This window comes from Anser cygnoides, chromosome 2 (genome assembly GCF_040182565.1).
Source record: "Anser cygnoides isolate HZ-2024a breed goose chromosome 2, Taihu_goose_T2T_genome, whole genome shotgun sequence".
Lineage (NCBI taxonomy): Eukaryota > Metazoa > Chordata > Aves > Anseriformes > Anatidae > Anser > Anser cygnoides.
This window is the reverse complement of record NC_089874.1, coordinates 84956279-84980569: the sequence shown is the minus strand read 5'-3', so window position 1 is coordinate 84980569 and position 24291 is coordinate 84956279. Positions and strand designations below refer to the sequence as shown.

The following is a 24291-nucleotide window of genomic DNA, read 5'->3' as shown; positions in this document are numbered from 1 at the left end:
TGCAATTCTTCCCTTTTACCTGACATGAATCTGACTAGCAGTTTTGGTAGTTATGATATAGAAAACTGGTCTCAGATATGCCCAGTTAATTAGTTCTTATTTTTCTTGCTCCTGATGTATTGTGCTGCAAGCTTGGAACACCAGTGAGTTATACAGTGAATATAGGGAAAGAAAAGACTAGTGACTTGGTAGCATGGAGAAGTGGGAGAAGTGCTTTGGGAAAGAATATTGGCATCTGTGCTTGAATGCCATACTGTACAAAGAGACTCTCTCTGGTGCAGTTGCAGCCTTGTTTTGAGGGCATCATTCTGCAGTTCTGTGAGTAAGGGAAAATCTACGACCAGGTTTCCTCTTAAAAGTGAGGAAAGAACAATAACTGTCTATGGTGTCTTCCTTTAAATGTTCTTAAATTATCCTGTGAAGTCAGTTGCATTAAACTTTAGATAATTTATAGTTCCTTGTGTAGTTGGAAGGACTGCCTTTCAACATGACTGTAAAAATTATACAGGCAGTCTGCTTTCACTACTTTAAAGTGGAGCTGCATGTTTCAGTTAGAAAGGATGATTGACAAAATACTTCTTGTACTGTTTTTTGTAGCCTTCAGACATCTTGATATGAAGGTCAGTACTTCCAATACAAAGTCCTTGAGTTACTAAGTTAGTAAAACATGGCTTTAACTTCACAGAACCGAACTTGGAAAGCAAGTATTGCTTTGGTAACACCTTTCTGTAGTAAATTTCAAGCTGTCTGTCTGTTTCTCAGTATCTCAATCCATCTGCTTTTGCCCCAGACACTGAAAACATAATCTTCAGCATAGGCTTTTTTTTTTTTTTTTCCACTGTTGAGGAGTTGACCTGTGTGTGTAGGATCGTCTTGACTTGTTGGGAGACAGGTGAATCTACAGAACTGTCTTAAGACAAGCTTGTGTTTAACAAGCTTCATGCTACTGAGGAGGCAATGGAGCTTGAATGTCTTAATTTTATTTACAGAGAGGTCGGAACGAAGGGCTGAGCAGTGGCACTCTCTCCAAGTCATCCTCTTCAGGCATGCAGAGCTGTGGAGAGGAAGAAGGTGAAGAGGGAGCAGATGCTGTACCACTTCCTCCTCCCATGGCAATTCAGCAACACAGTCTTCTCCAGCCCGATTCGCAGGACGACAAGGTAGGAAGAGGAAGCAGGGAAGGCTTCGCATGTTGAGACAACCTCTGCCAAACTCTTTCTTCTGTCTCCAGAAGTCTTTGTAGAGTATGTAATACATCTTTATGGTAGACAAAAATTATCAACATGCAACTTTAGACAATATTAAAAGGGTTTCCTGTGGAAAGTGTGTGAATGAACGGTATATTTTAAATGCAGAGTGCAACAATTTTTCTACTAGACCTTTCTATGTAGAAATGAGAAGCTTGATGTTTTTGCAAACCTATTTACATCTGGTTAACAGATGTCATATTTAGTGATTAGAATTTAATGGCTTTATAACCATACCTTTGGTACTCAAGTTAAAATATGTGCAAGTAAAGTTTATCTGGAGAAATGAACAGTTATATATTGGAAACCTTTTTAGATCATAGACTGTTCACTAAACCCTATTATTTTGGATAGCCTCATGTTTGGGGGAAAAAAAAAAAAAAAAACAATGTACATACCTTAACAGAAAGAGCTGTTGATGTTGACTTTAAGTTGTTTTTGTATAGTAGCATATTTTTATTATTTTTTATTTTTAAATGTGTGCTTTTACAGCTGTGTCACAAGGTTAATATCCGAGTAAGGGTAATAATCCAGCTGTTGGGCTTTTTTTGGTGTTTTTGTTTGTTTGTTTGTTTTTTAACAAACAAAAGCACATTTAAATTGAGGGTTAAAACTTCTGTTTTAGTAGATGAAATTCTGGGATATAGGTAGTAACTGTGTGAAGGAGTTCTTACATGCATACAACCAGTTTTTCTTAAATGTTATGAAGTTCATACATTTAGAGGGTTTATTTAAATTTTCAACATAGATTGAACGTTTAGGGGACAACTGTCAAGCCAGGAAATTAAGGTTTTTAGAATAGAAACAGTCTGGACTTGCACAGCAAATATTCACATTACAATTGTCTACCCATTTTGTTGTTTAAAATTTTTAACCGTTGTAATATAGTGTAAAGACTCTCGATGAATATTGTGAGTTTATCGTCACTATTTTGAGTGATGAAGATGTCATTGACGGCTTTGGCTGATCTCGTTGACTTTTTTTTTTTTCTTTTATCTGACCGCTTTCCAGTAGGGATCTCAATCATCCCTGAAGCTGTCATTTGTAGGATCAAACTGGCTGGCTTCCATGTTCTATGTGTATTTATTTCCTACATGTTTTCTGAATTGGAATATTATAATACACAAGTTGGGGTGAGGAGAATGTTAATATTTTGGGAAACAATCCTGAAACAAAACAGGCAAAAACAGGCATTTTAAAATCTTGCTGAACTTCAGACCTGAGAGAATATTTTAGGGCTAGAAAATAAAAATCTCTCTTTGAGGTTAAGGAATAGAATAAAAATAATGTTGGTGAAAATATATTAAAGCTCCTGCTGAGAAGCTGCCATATTTGCATGTCCCTTCAATGATACAAAAAGAAATTATAAGAAAGACATATAAAAATTTGTCCAGATAAAAGCGGCTTTTGCTTATTATTAGTTATTTTTACACAGCAAGAACAGTTATTTGAAGAGGCTTGTAACTTCATTCTAAAGAAACCTTCTTACAAGTTAGTTAAAATTTGGTACAGTTACATGCTGTGCCATAACTGTTCAAAATAAAACTGTTTCTTCTGAGGCACATTGTTTTGATGCAGTATCTGCATGGTGGGAAGCAAAGTCCCATCACGTAGCAGCCTTGAAGTTTGTGTGTGCCACCCTGAAGTCCACGCACTGAAACAGAACACCAATTTTCACTACCTAAAGCAAATGCTTTTTAGGTGCACAAAAGTGAGAAGCCAGAGCCATTTTACCCAGCAGAACTCAGTTGACTCTATTGACAGAGTCATTGATTAATAAAGGCTCACAAACAAATCCCCTGCCATCTGCCTTCTGGGTGGAGTCTTTCACATTCCTGCTATGGTCAGTGGTTTCTTGGGTTGCTCAGCTCCTCTGGATCCCGAGGAATGTCTCCTCCTTTTCATGACCTCAGAGGCTTTGCTTTGGTCTGCACCTCACTGCAAACATTTCTTCCTTTCTGTGGCTCCTGATCTACACTCATGCTGCAAACTCCCAGCTTTTCAGGGCTTGCCCTGCCCTGCCCAGCCTGCTGTGGGCTCCAGCAGCGTCTCACACCTGTACGTGCTCATTTGCTCCCTCCATCTTTCTTTGTTTTCTGGGCAAGGGCTGTGTTCTGCTCCCAGAGCACATATATCATCAGGAAGAAGGTCAACAGACAGACTTCATCTGTGCAGCCCAGCAGCTCCTTCTTTTTCGGATAATATACGATATAACCACACGAACTGGAAACCAAGCAGTTCTGAAGTTTTACCCACGGTCACACTTCATATACTCCCGCAGCACAACAGAGAGAAGGGACCTTGACCAGAATCTGATTACAATGCTGAGTGTTTTGTGAGGCTGAGCTGAGCTCCACATCCAAAGTGAAAAGCTGCATACCAGCACAGCTTTGGGAAAAAATTGTTTACAGATATCAGAAGCATACGATTGTCTAAAAGACACGCTAGCTGTGGTCTGCCTTAGTTTTTGGTGTGCATGCAAGTATCATCTGCTAGGCCATGCCGGTATGTCTAATATCACTACATAACAACCATTTTCTCCCCTAAGAGCTCACCTGCACAGTATGCATTCTTCTGTTTGGTAGAATCATTGCACACTTCATGGATTTGCATTTGATGGCAGTTTACAAGTTGTTTGCGTTTAATTTTTGGATAAGCAGTATTAAAGTTTCAAGATCAGTTATACTAATATGAAACTAATTATTTTTGCTTTTTGTTTTCTCTTTGTAAACTCTGACGCAGCATTATGTTGACTTGTGTTCTGTCTCTGCTTTGGCTCAGTTCCCCTATCTTTCCATTTAAAGTTGTCCATGTTTCCTTTGCTTACCCAACCCCTCTTTTCCTTTCCGAATAAGGCGAATACAAGGCAAACTACCCCAAATCTGTACGTTGCTTTTTGTATTGACTTAAGGAGAGCCTTGTCCCACCCATACTTGATTTGAGCAGAACCTCCTGTGTTAAGTCATTATACATGCCATTTCTTTGTTCAATTTGTTGGAAACATTTGCAGGACAGCTTACCCTGTGCTACGTGATGTTCACCATGCTGTTCGTAATATGAAATAAGCTTCATATTACACCCTGTTTCCACTTTCCGGTTATTTAATGATGAATGTAATGTGCAAACAACTCTGTTTGCAAATTACTGAGACTGAGTTTAATGGCCCTCTCCCAGAATCCTTTACTGTGAACACCTTTTGCCTTCAGTTGTATCTATAAACTGGCATTTTATAGCTTGTGAGGCCAGAGATCTTCTGTACTCTACACATACCATTGGGGAAAATGGATGGCACAAGGAATGGTGAGCTCAATTTCCCCTCTGAATCTGGGCAATGTATTCCAGCTCCTTTAGAAAAATAGATGCCCCTGAGTTACTGGTGTGTTTTTTTTCTTAGTTTAATTGGTGTTTCGTCTTATATTTCAAGCCCTCTTGGTTCTTGTTAGTTTTCTGCAGCTGTCATTTTGTTTAACCAGCAATAAAATGTTAACTGTTTGTTGTTCACTGGGGCAGCTCAGGTGATTTTTTATAGCCGTTTGTCAGGCATAATTAGCAAGATGAAGGATATTTCCTTGACTTCTACTGCATGTAGGAACAGGAATTTTTATCCCAGTAATTATAACGAAAGGCATGAAGTATTTTGACGTTTAACTTCTGTGGGGTTTACCTAAAATTTCCAATTCCAGTTGCCTAAGTTGGGATGATTTTAGTGTTATGTTACACTGACAGTTATTGTTGGGTACTTTTGTCTGACAGAGAGGTGAAGGAAGTCTCTTGGTTCTTGGAGCAAGTGCCAAGCTAACTCTGGGATTCTCCTTCCTTTATGTCATTGCACAGACATCTTCTCGATTATTGGTGCGGCCTACCAGCTCCGAGACACCCAGTGCTGCAGAGCTAGTCAGTGCAATTGAAGAGCTCGTCAAAAGCAAAATGGTGAGGCTGATTGATAGATGTGCGTTTTTTTTTAATTGTCTTTAAGTCCCAATTTGCTATTCAGAGAAAAACTCCATGCCCATCCTGAACATGCACCTTGTACTTGTAAAATGTAATGCATATTTCAAAAGTCACTTTCTGGGTTGGTGTATGGGTCACTTTGTACACCCTTTTCTGTGAAAGCAGTTAAAAAATAGGTGAGTGGCTTTGTAGAGAGGTAAAAAACAATAAATATGAGGAGGAAAAGAACAAAGAAAATATATGTCTTAGCAAAAAATAGAATAAAAATGTCCTATTAGAAAAATGAATGCTAATACCCAGAGTTACCCTGATTTGCCTGATAGACCTTTATTAGAAGAATACTTGAAACTAAATTTACAGTGGATCTTGCAGAGTAAAACAAAAATAACCCTCAAACAGAAATGTTTATGCTGTCTAGCTGCTCTTTAGATAACAAGATAATGAAGAAATACCTAAAAGAGTAAGGGAGGATTGCTTTGTATGTTATCGGCTCGTTCTTTGCTTTGCAATGTTTGCTAACAAATTAAGTAGTAGCAATTTGTGTCAGCTTTTTAAAGTTAGTGTTTTCAAGTTTGTGTGTCCCTGAGATGCTTACTGACAGGGAATGGGTTATAGAGATGGTTCCAGAAAGTTCTTCCTTCATACTCAAAATCCAACTGGACAGTCCAGGAAAACATGCTCTAGCCTACCATATTTGAGCAAGGGTGCTGGACTAGATGGTCCTCTCCGACCTCGCAAATTCTGTGATTCCATTGATACCTTTAAGTCTGCCTTTTGCAATATACAGAAGACCGCTTTGGACTTAGTAGAAGTGCCACTGTGAAAACTCTACAGAGGACTGCAACTTGGCAAGCCCATGTTACCAGAGGTTGATATTTCCTGGTGTGTTTTTTTTTTTTCTCATTTTAAGCAGCTTTGAATTTCAGAATGAGAGATCTTTGAATTTCCATTTACTCATTCATTCAAAAAGACTTAACACTTCACTTATGTTGCTGCATGAAATAACTTCTGCACTTTTTTGGAGTATTAACGTTAATTTTTACTTCTGTTGCACCAGAAGGGTGAATAAGAAGTAATCTATGGGAAAATTCAAAGCAGGCTTTTGTAAATGGAAAGTTTGGTTGTTCAGGTCTCTTTCGGGCAACCTAGCAGTGGATATAGATTAATGATCCCTGCATGTAGTCCCTGTTGGAGATGTTCTCATTTCACATTTTTAGCCAAGGGTCAGCTTCTCCTGTTTTTTGGGCCAGTCTTATCATTATGGGCTTTTTACTGTTTGTAAGGAAACAAAAAAAAAAAGACTGCAGTTGAACCCCACCCTGGTGAAGTAAACGTGTCTTGTGTTAAAGACTGTATCGCATGCAAGGAAAATGTGACACACAACTATAGCTTGATCCAAGTTCATAGGCTTAAATTAAAGAAGTCCAATAAATACATCATAGAAATTTGTTCATATTATTTCTCCCATGGCTTCTCCATCTCTTATACAAACAGTAAGACTGAGGAGTTCATGCATGGGAGACAGTGTATGGCAGAAGAGACTGCTTCTTTCCTAGGATTTGACCTGTTATGAAGCTCAAAAGCAGCATTGGCAGTGTAGAAGTCATTATTTTGGCTGGCTATATAAAATGTTTGACAAAGAATAACCCCATCTGTTGTGATTTAAAAAACTGAACATCCAAAGAATCCCATTCTATTTATTATGAAAAGTATCTTGTATATGAGAGAACTAAAGTATAACAAGTATGTTTTAACCTCTAGCAATAAGCACACATACACGTGTCAAACATGATCATGACACGTGATCAAACAAGTTGAACTCCATTCTTTTACTGTGAAGGACAGACTGATGTGTTTAAGATGTGCTTCTAGGAGGTTAGATTATCTGTCCTGGAAAACTAAGTTGTTGATTGGTTTTCTAGAAGCTTGAGATGTCCTTTGTCCTATATCCTATTTCCTATGTCCTATTTGAGATGTCCTATATTGATACATTGCAGTAATTGATCTTTCACAGGTTCCATATACAGCTGTACATAAATGTATATTGTGAATAAAGAGGAAATAAATCACTGTTGCTTTCTTTCTTGAATGCCTTCTCAGGCCCTGGAAGACCGTCCGAGTTCATTATTGGTAGATCAAGGTGACAGCAGCAGTCCGTCCTTCAACCCCTCAGATAACTCTCTTCTCTCCTCCTCATCACCCATAGATGAGATGGAAGAAAGGAAATCCAGCTCCTTAAAAAGACGACAGTAAGACCTCATTTTCGCTCTATTCTTGTTAATGTTTTAAAGAGAGAAGTGGAGTGTTTAAAGAATGTTCCTTTTGAGCTGGCAGCAGAAACTGTTAATCTGGAAGTTAACCTAACTCACGTTAGGTGTCAAGCATGCACTCACATTATGCAAAGAAAAAACTTGTCTCAAACATTAGTCCCGGTATAAATTTCCTGTGAATTTTAATTTCAGTCACATCTGTGTTTGACTTTTAGAACATCAGTGTCAGTTATGCAGAATGATACTGATCTTTGAATATTCAGAGGTCTGTTAGGCTTCAAAAAACTGGTCATTCCCCTTGTTCTGTTCCCCCACACCATTCCTCCAAGGACTCTGAATTTCTTTTGTTAGTAGTAAACTGTTACCATGGTGGAACAAAAACATTCCTGGTTTCAAAAATTATTTAAATATGTGGCAAGAAATAACTCTTAGTTCATGTGCTTAAGAGTCTCCAGACCAGAGATGTAGTAGCATTTTATTTTAAACAATAGTTAAATGTTTAACTTTAATGACACATGTAGGAAAACATCTGACTTTTGATAAACAGAAGCAAGCCTGCTCCAGTTCCAAAGTCAAAGAATCATCTTGCTTAGAACGAATGTGCATTAATTCTTCCTTTTCAGCTCTGCTTATCAAGAATATGTGACTGCAAATGTGTAAAAGGTTGTATGTCATGAATCCTCTTTTAGAATGTTTTCTTTAACGAAACGTGTTCACCATTTTCTTTCACTTGTAGCTACGTCTTGCAGGAATTGGTGGAGACAGAGCGAGATTATGTACGAGATCTGGGCTACGTAGTTGAGGTATGTTTTTTCTTTTTTTTTTTTTTAATGTGGTACCAATCAACTGTATTGCTTAAACCTCAATTTTTATTTTTTCAAATCAAAGCACAGGAAGAAACTGAACATCTGAATGTTTGCATTAAGAATTTTCACTCCTGCAGGTTTTTAATATATTAGAAATACCACATCAGGTTTCATTCCTTCTTTCTTCCTATTATTGTGTGCTTCTTACTGTTCTTTTGAAGACCGTAGTTCTTTCTGTCATTTTGAAGATTGCTACCTCTGGTGTAATTGTATCTTAGACTACATGATTTTATTTTTAGCCCAGCTGAATTCAAAAAAGCCTTGTAGCTGAGCAGGTAGAACAACTATACTGGATTTGGAAGACTTACTCCCTTTCCTGGTGCTAGGCTTCTCTTAGACTTCCTAGTTTCCCCTTCTGTGAAAGGAAATAAGACTTAATGAAGATGTGTGATTTTGAGCTACCAGTAAAATGCAAATGGAAGAGCAGAGAGAATGCATATAACAGTGAATTCAACAAGGTTCAGTTCTTAAACTCTGTTTTAATGGAGGGAAGAAAAAAAGAAAAGACAGGCACTAGATTTTCCTCTAGTGGAGCCAAAATTTGTTTCTAGCTCTGAATCCTCCTCCAGAAAAGCATCTGTTTCTGCCAGACTATGGGAGAGCCTACAAATAGTAACCTCTGGGGCAAGAGGCAGCCTTTTGAGAACATTCCCATTGAATGTTGTCATTCATGAATGTCATTTTCATCAGGATCTTGTTATGTTCCTGTCCAAGTGCCTCAAATTATTTTTTATCTGATTAACAAGTTTTGTAAGACTGATATTTAAACATCATCCATCCATCATGTTATCCAGTGCAAGTCTTATGGACTATGGAGCTAGCAAAAAGACTTACAGAGCTTTCACCATCAATAGTTGAAGAAATTATTTTTGATAGCTAAGATAGCTAAACTGAATTTTTTTTGTTTGCTTTCCCTGTCGTTCTATGTGGCTTTTTTTTTTTGACATACAGTTACAAAATGAGTAGACTTTTCTAATCTGCATGTTTAATATTCTTAAGAGCTTATTTGTGCATGTAGGAGGACCTTAAATATCCATGAATCCACAAGCATCTTCCATTTTCCTTTTGTTACTGTTTGGTTGCTACATCCATTTGTTAAGAATTAATTTAGGCCCCAAACCCATTAACGCTTCAGTAGGTGTGCAACTTCTCTCAGGTAAGGTTAGTGACGCTACTCAAGTGAGTAGTGTTGTGTATGTTGCTGTACTTATGGCAGTAGGTCTTAAACTGTAAGTGATTTCAGGCAAGACCTTCTTTTAATACAGTTAAATGGCACCTTAGGTATTGATGCTCACATCTGAAGAAGAGAAAAATGTTCTCAGAAAATGAAAAATAGGGCAAACTTGATCTTAAAAAGGACACTGTATGATACTGCCACCAGTTTGAAAAAAAATTTACTGCGTACTTGTATTTAAGCAGCACATTTGACCAGCTTAAATTAATTTGCAGAAGGATTTAAGACTGCTGTTTATCTGTATTGGTGTCTTACATTTTTTTTCCCCTGGATCTACACATTTCCAAAAGAAAGCTGCTTAGCAGGGCTGTAGCTAGATCAGAGGCAACTCCCTGTATGTATGAGGTCTGTGCTGAATCAGTTCCAAACACTGCAGGCTTTGTGTGTTGAACATTTGTGCTGGATTAATACTTTATACACGAGATAAAATGCTTGTGCATATAAAATGTCTTTATGTTGTGCATGAAGGTTACTGGTACAGAAAGTCTTAAGTAATCTGAAATTAATCCTTCTCCTCTCTCATCAGAGTGTCTTTTATTTTTCATGTGATTTATTGAGAAAGGACAGGAAATGATTTTAGAAAACAGCTTGATGTTATTCCGATGGTGAATTTTGTATCAATATTGAAAACCAAAATTTTACCAGTGTGCAGATGAAGGTCAATTCATATATATTTATTCACTTCGTCCACACAAGCAGTTAAAAAGATGTTTGGTGATATTTTTTTTTAATAAGCAGGTATAACGAATGTATGCTATTCCCACTATTGTGATAGTAGTCATACACTATTTAAAGGGAGCATTAGAAAGCTATGAACAGGTATTATTTTCATAACTAACAAAAAAAATCCTAGTGAAAACATTAGACATCAAAACATAAACTTGGCAAACTAAAAAAAAATACCTGGTTAATTAGGAATAGAAGTCTTAGAAAAAGTAGAAGGAGGAGACTTGAATGAATATTACGAAATTTTAAAAAGCCAATGGGATTGCACAGTGAGACAAGTCTATGTAGATCAGAAAATAGAAGGCAGGACTACTGGAAATGGTAAATGGAACTGTCTTGCAGGCAGAATGCTTGCTAGTAGAATCGATGTTCAATTGTTTGGTGTTCAGTTTGCTCATACCACAAATTTTAGTCCATGTAATGCAGTCCTATGTGCAGTGCAGTTGCTTTCTTTTTCCATAGATCTTAGTATAGGGTAAGTTTGGATAACTGAAATAAGAAGCACTGAGAAAAGGAGCACAGAAGCTTGTTCAGTGGCTCTGACTCGTACTTGGTAACAGCCCTACCTTGGGTAAAGCATTGCACGTGGTTCAGATGAATAGGGGTTGAGCTGCTGAAGTTTCCAATATGCTTTGAGCCTGTTCACACAGTCTAAATTAGCTAAGGTGAATTAATCTTTCCAGCACTCTGGGCACTGTTGCACAAACAACCTCAAACTAATTCATAATGTTTGTAGCCATGCTTTATGTGTTATAAGTTATGTTATATAGAGCATTATAACTTGTAAGTCATGTTATAGAGCGGGTTTTTTTGGTTTGTTTGGATTTGTGTCCTAAGCAAGTTGTTGTCTTGGGCAATTTGGAAGGCATCTGGGGAAAGGGAGATGAGAAGGCAATTCTCACTTTAAGTTGGAATACTCACAGTGAGTTTCCTTGGATTGTTGCAGGGTTACATGGCACTTATGAAGGAAGATGGAGTTCCTGATGACATGAAAGGCAAAGACAAGATTGTATTTGGAAATATTCATCAGATTTATGACTGGCACAGAGAGTACGTATATCTTTAACTTTAAAGCCACCTGCTGAGCAATTCTACCTAGAAAATACTAGTTTGGCAACCTCAAGCACTCAGACTGAGTAGGAGAAAAGTTTCTCTCAATATACAAAAGAAAAATTTATTAACGAACATCAGTATTTTTCCATCTTGGCATATGTGTCCCTTTGGAATATGTATTAAAATACTACACTGTTAATATTGTCATTTTAGAAATAGGTTAATACCCAAAGCTGTTGACAGGGGATGCAAAGTATGTGTTGTAATAAGACTAGGTTGCCTTGCAATCACCTGTTGCCATAGTATGTGCTATCAGAAGAAAATACTTACTGTGTTTATGTGCAGCTTCTTTTTAGGAGAATTGGAGAAGTGCCTTGAAGATCCAGAAAAGCTGGGATCCCTGTTTGTTAAGCATGTAAGTGAAGTGTTTTCTTTGGCCAACCCCTATTGTTGCTGCTGACTAATGTGTGTATTAAGGATTTATCTATGGTATAACATGGTTAAGAAAGTTAATGTTAATAAAAAATGTTTCTTACTGCAAGAGAAAGAGGGAGAGAGAGGTTATAAGAAGCGCGTAAGTAAACTAGTAAGAATCTCACTAGTGATTGAGATTCCTCCCTCTTCACCTGGGGAGGAAATCATGAGTGCCAGGCATTCATGATGTTTAATCCTAGTCCAACACAGAACCCTTTATAATTTTATGCAAGTCCCTTTTTTTCCCCGCTTTTCATCTGCTTACTAAAAGGAATAGCCATGTGATACTTCTAGATATGGTAATGCTTTGGAAGGAAATAATATAAACTAGTTATCTAGAAACTAGATATCAAACTTCAGGTGCTACTAATGATGCTCCTACCCTCTTTTGGGGGATGTCTTTTTGTGTAGAAGAACAACTTAGCATCTATTTGGGATGAGGTCTCAAGGTACTCCAAATCACACCAGGTAGCAGAAGGGAAACTTGCCTGCTAAATGTGACTGCACAAGTGTGCAAAGACTGAGGACAGACTGGATTTAAGCACGTTTAGTGGGCTTCGGATTTTCTTTGTGGACTGTTTGAAGTCAATACCAAGGTAGCAAAAGAGGACGGAACCAAGCATTAATGGAACAGTAACACTGGAAGTCAGGCCTAGTTCCTGAACTAATGATGAGGAGTGAGCTGTTTCATTTCTTGAGGGATCACAAAAAAAAAAAAAAAAAAAAAAGTCATAGGGAGAGGGAAGAATCCTGACACTAGTAAGATGGGAAATTTGAAGGGAGTAACTTTTCCTGTTTCTGATTGCTGTTTTACTTTCTCCTGGTATGTTTGTAACTGAATTGTTTTTGAAAAGCACCCTTACTACTGCAGATGGAAGAGCAAGCTATGATCCTATTACAACATACTCTGGCAAAACTCTGACTATTAGCTAGAACTTCCTAGAAATAGAAAATTCTATTTCTGCTCTTAATCTATGTCCTGTGTCCTTTTCAAGCTCTGTCTTATTTCTTCTTTTTTTACTTTCCATTTGTCTTCACTGGTCATTGCTCTATAATTTTCTGACTAGCAAAGCATCAATAGCAAACTAGTCCTGGTAAAATAAGGAAGATTTTGGAGTAGATAATAAACATGTATTGTGTGTCTGTGTTTCTTAACCAGCATGGTGGTAACCAAGAATGAGTCTTAAAGGTCAAAGTTATGCTCTCTCTATTTCTTTGTTGCCTCAGTCTTAAAAACACATGCAGACAAAATACAGAATCAGAGTTCAAAAATACTAGCACCACCATTTCCAGGCTACATCACCTACTCCCACACTCAAATTCCAATATGACATCTTCTACATAAAAGACAGACAGGTTTCTCTTAACTGCTCTGTACAGCTAAATAGGAGGGAGACATTATTATAATACATTAGAGTAATAATGAGATCATTAAAATAAAAAAAATCAAATAAAAATACAATATTTCAGAGGCTCCCTACATTGTTCTTGGTGAAGAACATTGTTCCACTAAAAGAAACCATTTCTGTGGTTCTTTTTATTATGGGACTTGCTAAGCTATAATTTCTATATACCTGAGGCAATTTTTTTTACTTGTGTTTTCTTTCTAAGATCATTATGATATACCCAGATAAATTTGGTTTCAGATCTGTAGCTTCTGCATATGTAGCTGCTTCTTTTCATCAAAAGGACCTTATTATGCTTATACATTGGAACAGTTGTACTTCTTAAAATTATACTCTACTTCAGTCTGGCATGCTTTTTCCTGATGATAACATTGATAACATATTATTTTGTATCTTTGTTCTTCTAGGAGAGAAGGTTGCACATGTACATAGTTTACTGTCAAAACAAACCAAAGTCTGAGCACATTGTCTCAGAATACATTGATACATTTTTTGAGGTAAGTTCTTGAGGGAGGATATATGCAAAGTGAACGGTGTGTACAAATCATAAGCATTATCAGATCTGTTGGTTAATAAAAAAAGCAAACACATTTGGTTGTTGTTATTATTCCTTTGAATTATAATTCTTGCCCATTTCTATTCTCACTTCTCAAGTCTGATACAGGCTCCTAAAGCCAGGTATTAACCTTATACCAGAAATTTAGTTTTCCTTTCTAAGATATTGATTAATCAGTAGTCTTATCCTTACTAGCCCTAGTCTTGGTGGTTAACAGTATATATAATATGAAGTGGTAATATTGGATGACCAAAGATCACTGTAGAAAAATGGCCAATATACAACCTGTGACTGAAAAATTACATTTCACTGAACAATCGTTAAAAAAAAAAAAAAAAAAAAAAAAAAGATTCTAGGAGGAGAGAATACTTTGGAAGTAAAGCTGATACAGATAAGGGGAAGGACTCCATCTTTTGCTAATTGCAAATCAGATTCTGCTCTGACTTTTACCAGTTTTGTTTTGGTAGCCGTTAATAGTGATATATGCTGCTATGTTTCTTAGTATCAGAATATTTTAAGCCCCCCAAATGTTTGTTTTACATCCCTCAGGATCTGAAGCAACGCCTGGGCCACAGACTTCAGCTCACGGACTTGCTAATAAAACCTGTGCAGAGAATTATGAAATACCAGCTGTTACTAAAGGTAAAGTGAATGATTTAATGTATGTTTTAAATGATATGTTTTCTTTTTTAAATACTGCTTATGCTCTTCCAGTGTAGAATGATTACTTTCCTGAACATATTCAGGTAGTTGTAAAAATTGAAGTAAATAGCTTGGACTGTTTTTTCATTTGTTTGTTTTTTAATGTTAAAGACCAGATGAACTCAAGTCAGTGACATCGAAATGTTTAAAATTTGTACAAATATGATGCAATGATAAGAGGGATATCCCAACTCTTTTCATCTCTAAATGTGATATTAGTTACTGGGATTCCTCCCAGTTTTTCCATCTACATGTGCAACCATTTTAATACCATGTAAATGTTTACTGAAGAGCAACCGTGTCTATCACAGGTGTCATTATGTTAGTACATGTTCTTGTATAATCTAAAACAAATAGTTAATAAATCTTAAAAAATATTAGGGGGAAGCCCCACAACAAGAAGCTTAAAAAAGAAAAAAAAAGTGTGTGTGTTCTGTAGCGTTTCATCCTCTGACAGGATAGCAAGTACAGATTTTCTAAGATATCTCTGTGTGGTTTAACGAGCAAAGAATTTACATTATTGTTTTTTCCTTTTTCAGGACTTCCTCAAATATTCTAAAAAAGCTAACCTTGATACAACAGAACTAGAGGTACTTGAGACATTTTCTCTCAGTGATTTAAATGCTCTTAACTCTGAACTTATACTTGTTTTGACGAGTTATTTTCCTTTTCTTATCTTCTTGAGGATGTGCTTATGATAGGTGCTTACTTTTCACATTACTTTCTGTTCTAAATCAACCATAGCAAATGAAACTAAATTTCATCCTGCTAACTTGGTTTTGGAAAAATAAGCTTTGACTTTTTATTTGTCTTGAACAGAGAGCTGTAGAGGTCATGTGTATAGTACCAAAACGGTGTAATGACATGATGAATGTTGGCCGCCTGCAAGGATTTGATGTAAGTTGACTGGGATTTTTCAGTGGATTTTGCTTAGAGCTTCTGTCAGATGCTCTAGAAATTAACCATTAATATTGTGGGGGGAGTTGATGGGGATAAGGAGAGGTGGGGTGCTCCTTTGCCATATGGTTAGCTAGTGCAAAAAGTACTGAATGCAAAATTACGTTTTAGCCTTGCCAAGGACTTCATCTTAGAAAGCTTACCTCCTAAGTCAGTCACACTAGAGAAGTCTGTCTACAAAATCTAGGAAGTGCTTGTGTTATTACAGTTCACTTACTGACTAATGATTTCGAAATACTAAAGTCATCAGTTATTAGCAGATGAGCAGACCTCAGCAGTGTAGACGAAGGAGGAGTTTGCTACTGTCAGTAAAGTATCTGAGGCAACTGTAGCCCTTCTTGTTTTGGTAAGGCTAGAAGAAAGTTGGCTGTTGAAGCAGTATGCATCAGCCAGGTCGTAGTCATGTGTCCTACTTGCAAAGCTATTTGAAAAAAAAGAAAAAGCCCTTTCTGCTCTGCAGGTATGAACTTGAATTCTTCCCCTTTTCTATACTCTGGAAGACACTGGAAGTATATATGATTTACTGTGTGAGAAGTGGCAGGGAAGGAATATCTTAAGAATAGAGAGATGAGAGCCTTCCAATTTTACCAGTGTTACTAATAAACCTCCAACTGCAGTATGAATGTAAAGGGGGGGGGTGTTTTTTGAGAGAGGACACAAGAGTATCTTGTGTATTGTAGGATCAATGAATATATAATGGTCAGTGACACTGAGAAATTGGAAAATATACAAAAGTATTTTGGCATGAGCATCTGCTAAAAAAAGATTGATTGGGTTAAAATGAAGGGTTGCACTCACTATGTTTCCACTTGGTTCTGTTTGTAGGGTAAAATTGTAGCCCAGGGTAAGCTCCTGCTCCAGGACACATTCTTGGTTACAGACCAGGACACAGGTCTTCTGCCACGCTGCAAGGAGAGACGGGTCTTCCTGTTTGAGCAGATTGTCATTTTCAGTGAGCCGCTAGATAAAAAGAAAGGTTTCTCCATGCCCGGATTCTTGTTTAAAAACAGTATCAAGGTAACTGTTGTATGTGAATCTTAGCAGAGTTTGTGCAAGGGACACAAAGGTAACAGTTCCTAATTCAGTGCGGAGTCACTAATGGCCTCTAGAAGAGCAATCTGAAAGCACAGCAAGGTGTCAGTCAATGACCTCCTATTGGATTTATGCTCACTCTGATGATAAATGGGAATATTTGGATTCCAGCTCTCTGATGTTTCCCGTGTGAAGCACACCAAAGCAGGTGTTCCTGTACAAAACATTGTGTGTACACCGCATAACAAAGTCATTGCAAATAAGGAAAAGTGTTTAAGTATCCCTTCTGATGAGTTTCAGCTGCAATCAGTCCCAATGTGTAGGTAACAATTGCCACCTTCTTGGATGTGTCAGTTTTTCTGCAAGCAAAACTCCCACTTCAAACCTTCCCAGAAACAAAAGCTGTTGCTGGTATTGCTTACCAGCCCTCCTCATGAAGCATTTTGTGTGGACCCTGCTTCCTCTGATTTGCCTTGCTGCTCCGCGTACCAGCTGCACATCCCGTTCTGCACTGGTCAGGCAACCTGTTCCACGGTGTTGCTGTCTCTGCAGGAGAGGACTTCAGTGGGGCCATCAGTAGAGCTCCTGAGTGGGCTCAGCATTTCAAATAACACAAGGGAAGAGCAAGGGCTGATGGAGAACATTAAGCCATAGTGTCCATGTAGAGATAATAGGAGCGCAGTGCATCAGTCGGTACACAGCTATTGCGCTCTCTGGAGCAAAGGCTGCTGTAGAATGAGACTGTTGTTGATACTTTGCTTTTGCCAAAAATGACATATATTAATCCTTAGTGTGCCAAAAATGACATATATTAATCCTTAGTTTACTGTAATCCTTCATTTCATGGTATTACTGTACTGAGCAAAAAGATGGTCATCTTAGTTACATTTGAAGATTTGACTCTGAGCTATCAAGTAAGCAATTTCGCAAAAAATGCATGAAAGAAATTCTCTTTTTTTGTGAAGGTGAGTTGCCTTTCCCTGGAGGAAAATGTGGACAGCGATCCATGTAAATTTGCACTAACATCAAGAACGGGCGATGTCACGGAGACCTTTGTTTTGCATTCTGCCAGCCCAGCAGTCCGACAGCTGTGGATCCATGAAATAAACCAAATTTTGGAAAACCAGCGCAACTTTTTAAATGGTAAATGATTTGCTCTCTTTGAAAGTTCATAAATGAGTGACTTCTCTCTCATCTGTTGTTTCTTGGCTTTGAAATTGTTTGCAAGTTTCCTTTTTCCTGAGCTAATGCAGAACAGTTGGGGGGTTATGTGCCACGTTTTTGCTTCAGAACAGATGCTAGCATTTGTCATAAGAGTGGTAGTCTGAATTTACATGGTGTTCTCTCAGCGAAATTTTCCAAATGTTTTGTAGGAGTGAATTAAGACTGGTACCATCCGTTGATGTGGAGAGTTTGTGTACCCTGTTTAAGCAAATGCAAGCCTTTAAAGACTAAATGCAAGTGGAGTTTTAAGCATCCATTCAAAATGTGTTTTGCTTGTGTTATTTTGGTGGCCATTGTTGCCGCACCTTACTGTGGCAACAGCATTCAGATTCTGCAGGAGAACAGTAGGAGGTGGTGGTGTCTGCTGTGACACCAGAAGTTTCTTGCTATATTTCTGTATCCATCAGTTGTTGCCCCGATGTAGATTTTTTTTTTTAAGAGATGTAAAGTACAGAGAACAATGAGCTGAGAATTGGAATCACACTTGTTTTTTTCTCATCTTGGTTGCTGACTGACAATGTGATCTAGAGGAAAACAAGGAAAACATTTTTCCCTGGATTTAGCTTTTCTGTCTTTTCTTAAAGGTTTAATATAGCAGGTCGTGAAGGTGTAATATAGAAAAGCGACTTGAGGTCTGCAGTGTGACCAGCATTGCTAAGGGAATTCATCATATTTGAGCGGTGCTCCCCTTTTGCTACTAAATGTCTGTTTTAAGCTGTTCTTGTTCCCTGTCCTGCCCTCCTTTCTGTGATCACCTCCTCTCCTTTCCCCATTGCAGCCTTGACGTCCCCAATCGAGTACCAGAGGAACCACAGCAGCGGTGGAGGCGGCAGCGGAAGCAGCAGCAGTAACAGCAGCGGCCCCAGCAGCTCTAGTGGAATCCCCAGCTCCAGCCGTAGCCGGCCATCCCGGATCCCCCAGCCTGTCAGACACCATTCCCCAGTCCTGGTCTCCTCTGCAGCCTCGGCCCAAGCAGAGGCAGACAAGATGTCAGGTATGTCCATTCACAATCTCTCCCTGCCACACTACAACACCTCCCTAGAAACTGGCCTGAGCCAGCCAGACAGGCACCCTCCCAGTGCAGAACCGGACGGTCCTCAGAGAGAAGCTGAGCAGATTCCCAAGATGAAGGTTATTGAGAGTCCCAGGAAGACAGCGGGAAACATTTCTGGCTCAGCTGACGGAGCTCAGAAAGACTCACGTGGAAGCTCAGAGGAAAGTCGCTCAAGAAACAGCATAGGATCACTGACGCTGGGGAAGCCAAGGCCAGGAGCCATCTCGCCAATGAACTCTCCTCTCTCCACGACTTTCCCTTCTCCTTTTGGCAAAGAAACCTTTCCACCCAGCAGCCCCCTGCAGAAGGGCTCCTTTTGGAGCTCCATCCCAGCATCCCCTGCCAGCCGCCCTGGCTCCTTCACTTTCCCTGGGGACAATGACTCCCTCCAGCGGCAGGTTCACCGCCACTCTTCACACAGCAAGGACACAGACCGCATGAGCACATGCTCCTCGACCAGCGAGCAGTCAGTTCACTCCACCCAGAGTAATGGGGTAAGAGCGGAGCACCTCTGTCCTGCGAGCTCTTCTAAAACCTTCCCATGCTCCCTTTCTGTGCGTTACCATCACTCTCCGTACTAACTTCTGGCTCTCCAGTGCTGTACTGCTCTGAAATAATCAACTGTTCCAGTGTCTTCTGCACATTAAAAAACAAAATTATCTACCTCTTGTGTATGTATACATAAAAACATAGACAGTGATATGTATACAGACACACAAACACTGCTAACATTAGATGCAATTTCTGCCTCTGCTGAAAATATAGATCACTAGGCTGATACTAACTTGCTGTCCTTGCTTTTTCGTCTCTAATTTGAAGGCACATAATTAACATGCTGAAGCGTGGCAACCAGAGCACCTTGGGGTATGCAATGCAGCCAGCATTTAAATCTGACTTGGAGATTTTGGCAGATTGCCTTGGGGCTTTTTTCCCTGTCACGCCAAATCCGCCAGCACTGTCCTGTTGAGTTTTAACTTCGTTGAGATGTCTACGGTACAGTCCCTGGGCTGCTTGATTTTTATTTTGTATTTATTTCCGCCCCCCACCTCCTCCTTTCAGCCTTAGGTGATGTGCAGCATTCTCTTTAAATCCTTTGCCTGGTCAAGGAAGCTTCCTGCAGTCCACTCAAAATAGGCAAACAAAACCTAGCTAAAATAATCAACTGTTCTTCTACTACAATCAAAACAAATAATGGCTCCACTTTTCTCTTCTGCTTTATAAGAAGAACTGTTTTAGGGCATCTGGAGATTCAACCTTTTAGTATGTACTTGGTGTGTTTGTGCGGAAAGCTGGGGTATCAACAGAATCCACATTCTCTGTAATAAAATCTACCAGGAAATGCAACACAGCAATCACAGGGGCATGTGCAAATATAAGCAAAAATGTCAAGGCACTTGCCATGGATGTGGTAGGCAGGCTCTGGTGCCTTTTTTATTTCTAATAAAGGTGCGTTTGATTTTCTTCTCACTAAGTGTTGTGTTCACAAATGTTTGTTTTTCTACTCTCTCACAAATCGTATGCAGTACCAATTTTGCAAATCAACCTAACTTGCTGTACTTTTTAAAATGCATGCATTTCTTTATAGAACTGCTAAATATAACTAAACAGAGAGCTTTCTTGACTTCTTAGTTCTTGTACTTTTATAATAGCTTCAGAAGAACAAATTATGCTTTGCATGTATCATATTTTTATCCTGATCTTTCAACTTTTAATTTGGTTTAGCTCTGTCTTGTGTATATCTTCAGTCTAGCAAAATGTGATGATAATATAATAGCTGGGGTAATCGGACTTTCTCACAATTACTGCACAGTGTGTGAATCAAGACTTGCATAGTATTAATTGATATCATTATATTAAAAAAAGAGTGAGAGAAGGGGTGGCACTAAGTTTTCAAAACATTTGAATTTTGATACTATCAGCAAAGATACCTTTGCTTGTTTTTATCTTAGCGTAAAACGATGTCTGAATGTGCCTTCTGCTTCACAACTACATTGCGCTTGGTAATTAAGCTTCATAATGCTTACTTTATAGACCATATTTTAGCAGGATTTCACACTGCATTCAACAAGCTGGAGAAGATGGGTTGTGAAGGCATATTTTTATTTAACCATTTGCTTGTGTATATTTACATGCACGCATGGTTAAGGTTTCTTCACAAGCTTACCTATGCACGGAAGGATTACTCCTAACAAGAAAAAAAATGAGTTGTTTTTGCTAGCTTTTCAAGGCATATGCAAGCAATTTCTTAGATTTTGATTGTATATCCTCTGTAATCTAGTAATTGTAGACAGTGATGACCAGCAACACTTGCAGTAGAAAAAATACTCCTGTGCAAGAATAATTACTTCTTTGCAAGGCAAAGGAAGGGCTGTCTTTCTGTGGTGAGAATAAATTGTGATATAAGCATGTTCACAAGACAGAAAGTTACTTTGTACTTACCATACAATTATTTAATAGATTTATCTGTCCTTGTGAAAATAAGAAATATTCAGACTTTAAAGTGGTCCTTCTAGACTTAACTATTGAAAGAGATATATGCAAGCCAGTCCTGCATACGAATTCCACTGCATACTAAGAAACAGTATATTCAGAAGTAGTGTATGGGGCAAGGTTTGGGTATAGGTTGGTTTTACTGCTTCAGCCTTCCTCTCCTCTGCCCCATAGGTTTAACAGAAGGAATTAGTAAAAGCGACTTTCTCTGAATGGAGGTTTTTTTCATCTAGCTAGAAGAATCTATGAATTTGTAATCTTAGTTTAAACAGCGACTGAAAATAAGACTTCTGAATTTTTTAGGTTCTACTGTTCCCTGTTTGCCAGAAGTATGGAAGGGTCTTGCTAATACAAAAGACCATGTAGACAATCCTGTAAGCCAGACAAACTGTTCTTACCACTGGAAGTATAGCACCTGGAATTAAATGTAAATATCCTTTAATAGAGATACAGTCCAGGGGAGATGTTGCTCTCAGGTAGCATTTGCTTCATCATCCTAATAGAGAAAACAGGAAAGGAATTGGAAACCCAGGCACTGATGTGCTGAACATTGTAGGAATGAGTAATCAGAGTTCCCTTCTGAACGCCTTTGTTTCTCAGTCAGCCAGCACATCCACGAGGAAGCGCAGGCACCAAGAGATGGAGTGGCTTGTTCATGGCCATTAGCAGATCGGGTGAGAACATGGGTTTTGGGGCTCCCAGTGTACCATGCTCTCAACTGACCCTTGCTGCGTCTCCTCAACACCGAGGAGACAAATACTTGACAGTTTTGAGAAAAAAGGTGACACTATTTTAATCCTGTGTGCCAAGCTTTCTACGTGCTGCTTGCACATACGTGATGCTACCACATGGCTATGCTATATAAGCCGTAGTAGCATTCAGCTACAGCTGGGTACTGCTTTCCTTTTTCAGCTCAGTTACTGCCAGGCAATAGTTGAGTCCTCACCGACAGCAAACTGAAAGAGTTTGAAGTAAGAACATAGAATCAGAAGGCAGGTGCACACACATACCTCATGGCATATTGTTAATGGGCCATCCACTTCGTTTATAACTTGTTTCAAGAAGGAAATCCCTTCTTTCAGGGGATAGGTTGCACAGTCTGATAATAGATTTCACACCTCTGTTTATTAAACCTAATATGAGAAATATTAAACCTAAATGAGAAATGTATATGGGCAAAAAGAGTCTAAATTTAGTAAGTTACCATGGATTCATGGCCAGGAGAAGGGCTTTTTGGTTTGAAAAGTAGTGTGACTGTTAATGTGCACCTGGTTAGCCATAATTAGCTCTCTGCAAACGCTCAGTGGGAAAACAAGCACAACATCCATGAACACTAGTTGAAAGTTTGTGATAAGCAGCTAACAACACACAGCTATCATAGTCACTAATCATTTAAACGTGAGATTTCCAGCTTGAGTGGGTCTATTCTGCCCAAGATATAAATAATCTGGTATTTCAGTAATTTACCTCATCCTATGCACTCAAAGGAACAAACCAGATCATACAGATTCAAACCAGGGAGAAGCCTTTAATTTTTAAGAGAGACGCTATCAAAAAGCCTGCTTTGTTCTTATGTACCTTGTCACGTTTTGTGTGCAGACAGCTGGTGTCTGAGATCTGACAAATGGTGCTAGGAAAGACTATTACGCGTTTTTCATTGTTAGAGTTTCCAGTGTTTATGAGGTGAAGTCTTGGTTTGTTATGCACCCAAAAGACTTAATGAAAAATTGTCATATGTGATGTAATGTGGCTTTGTCACCTGATAAAGATGTGAGGTTTAGTGTCAGAGCTTGAAAGGAAGACTAATTGAGATCCTTTAAAAAATGGAAGAAGTAAAATTAAGTGATCTTTACTAAAAATAAAAGGAATAAATTTCTGCACCTGCTATACGTAATGGTATTCAAAGATCAAACTAATTTACACAAGATAAATAGATACAAGCAGCTCTATAAGAGAAATCTGATTTCTTTTCTTTGACTACAGCTTAATCTATGTGTATTATGCAGGTCATGGCTGAAATGTAGCAGGCCAAGAGCAGCCTTTCTCCTTTATAAACTTTAAACTTGATTCTTTTTTTTTTTTTTTTTGCCTCTTCTTTGTGCTTCTGGTTGACACTTGCAGAGTGAAAGTAGCAGCAGTAGCAATATCTCCACCATGCTGGTGACACACGATTACACGGCAGTGAAGGAGGATGAGATAAATGTCTACCAAGGAGAGGTCGTGCAGATTCTAGCCAGCAACCAACAGAACATGTTTTTGGTGTTCAGAGCCGCCACTGATCAGTGCCCCGCAGCCGAGGGCTGGATTCCCGGCTATGTCTTGGGGCATACCAGTGCAGTCATCATTGACAACCCTGATGGAACCATCAAGTGAGTGCCTGGGTGTGTGTAGAAGGGGGAGGAGGAAAAAAACCTTCCAATTCAGACAATTTGGACATTTAAACCGAAAGTTAAAGTTATCTCTGAGAAATCAATGAACATCAAACAGACTGAGTATATGTGAGGTTTCTTAGCAAAATTATAAAAAAAAAAAAAAAAAAAAAAAAGTGGTAAGAAAGAACCTAGAAGCATGTATTCTTTATCAAAAAGCTGTAGTAGTGCAATTTTCTGGGAAAAGAAGATTAATAATACCTCACTGAAGAGAAACAACAGTTACTAGCTTATTCAATAGGATGAGTTGCCAGGTTAGACATCTTTGTTTAGAACAACCATTATAATGTTTGCACCAAGTGAAATGAGATTTCAGAGTTCCTAGATTTCCAGCTTGAGCCACAAACCTATTTGAAATGACTAGTGGTGCTAAAAAGATCTCTCTGAACTCTGCTATGGTGGATCTAATATCATAACCACATTCTTAGCAGTTTTATGTAAAGCTTTTATAGGCTGTATTTGAGATGGATTTTGTGCTGTTTGTTGTTCAGTTTGATTGACAATTTGTATTTTCATATGGAAAGTTTACGATTGCAGCAAAGACTTCAAGAAATACTGAACTACAGACTAATCTTAATAGCTTGCTTACAGTTTTAACCAAAGATAGCATCTCGTATGGA

The 24291-nt window shown here is 38.5% G+C and overlaps 1 protein-coding gene across 2 annotated transcripts in view; it reads left to right on the top strand.

Annotated features, from left to right (window-relative positions):
• Positions 1 to 24291, top strand: part of TRIO (trio Rho guanine nucleotide exchange factor) — a 248134-nt gene that overhangs the window by 215145 nt on the left and 8698 nt on the right. The window contains exons 36-49 of one of the 2 annotated variants that reach the window (XM_066992554.1): positions 990 to 1160; positions 5082 to 5177; positions 7299 to 7447; positions 8205 to 8271; positions 11241 to 11344; positions 11693 to 11762; positions 13635 to 13724; positions 14333 to 14425; positions 15025 to 15075; positions 15305 to 15382; positions 16268 to 16459; positions 17440 to 17617; positions 18477 to 19246; positions 23364 to 23611. In XM_066992554.1, the coding sequence (XP_066848655.1) occupies positions 990 to 1160; positions 5082 to 5177; positions 7299 to 7447; positions 8205 to 8271; positions 11241 to 11344; positions 11693 to 11762; positions 13635 to 13724; positions 14333 to 14425; positions 15025 to 15075; positions 15305 to 15382; positions 16268 to 16459; positions 17440 to 17617; positions 18477 to 19246; positions 23364 to 23611 (2357 nt within the window). Of the gene's footprint in view, positions 1 to 989; positions 1161 to 5081; positions 5178 to 7298; positions 7448 to 8204; positions 8272 to 11240; positions 11345 to 11692; positions 11763 to 13634; positions 13725 to 14332; positions 14426 to 15024; positions 15076 to 15304; positions 15383 to 16267; positions 16460 to 17439; positions 17618 to 18476; positions 19247 to 23363; positions 23612 to 24291 lie in introns of those variants that run through there. The other variant, XM_066992555.1, reaches the window with a different exon arrangement.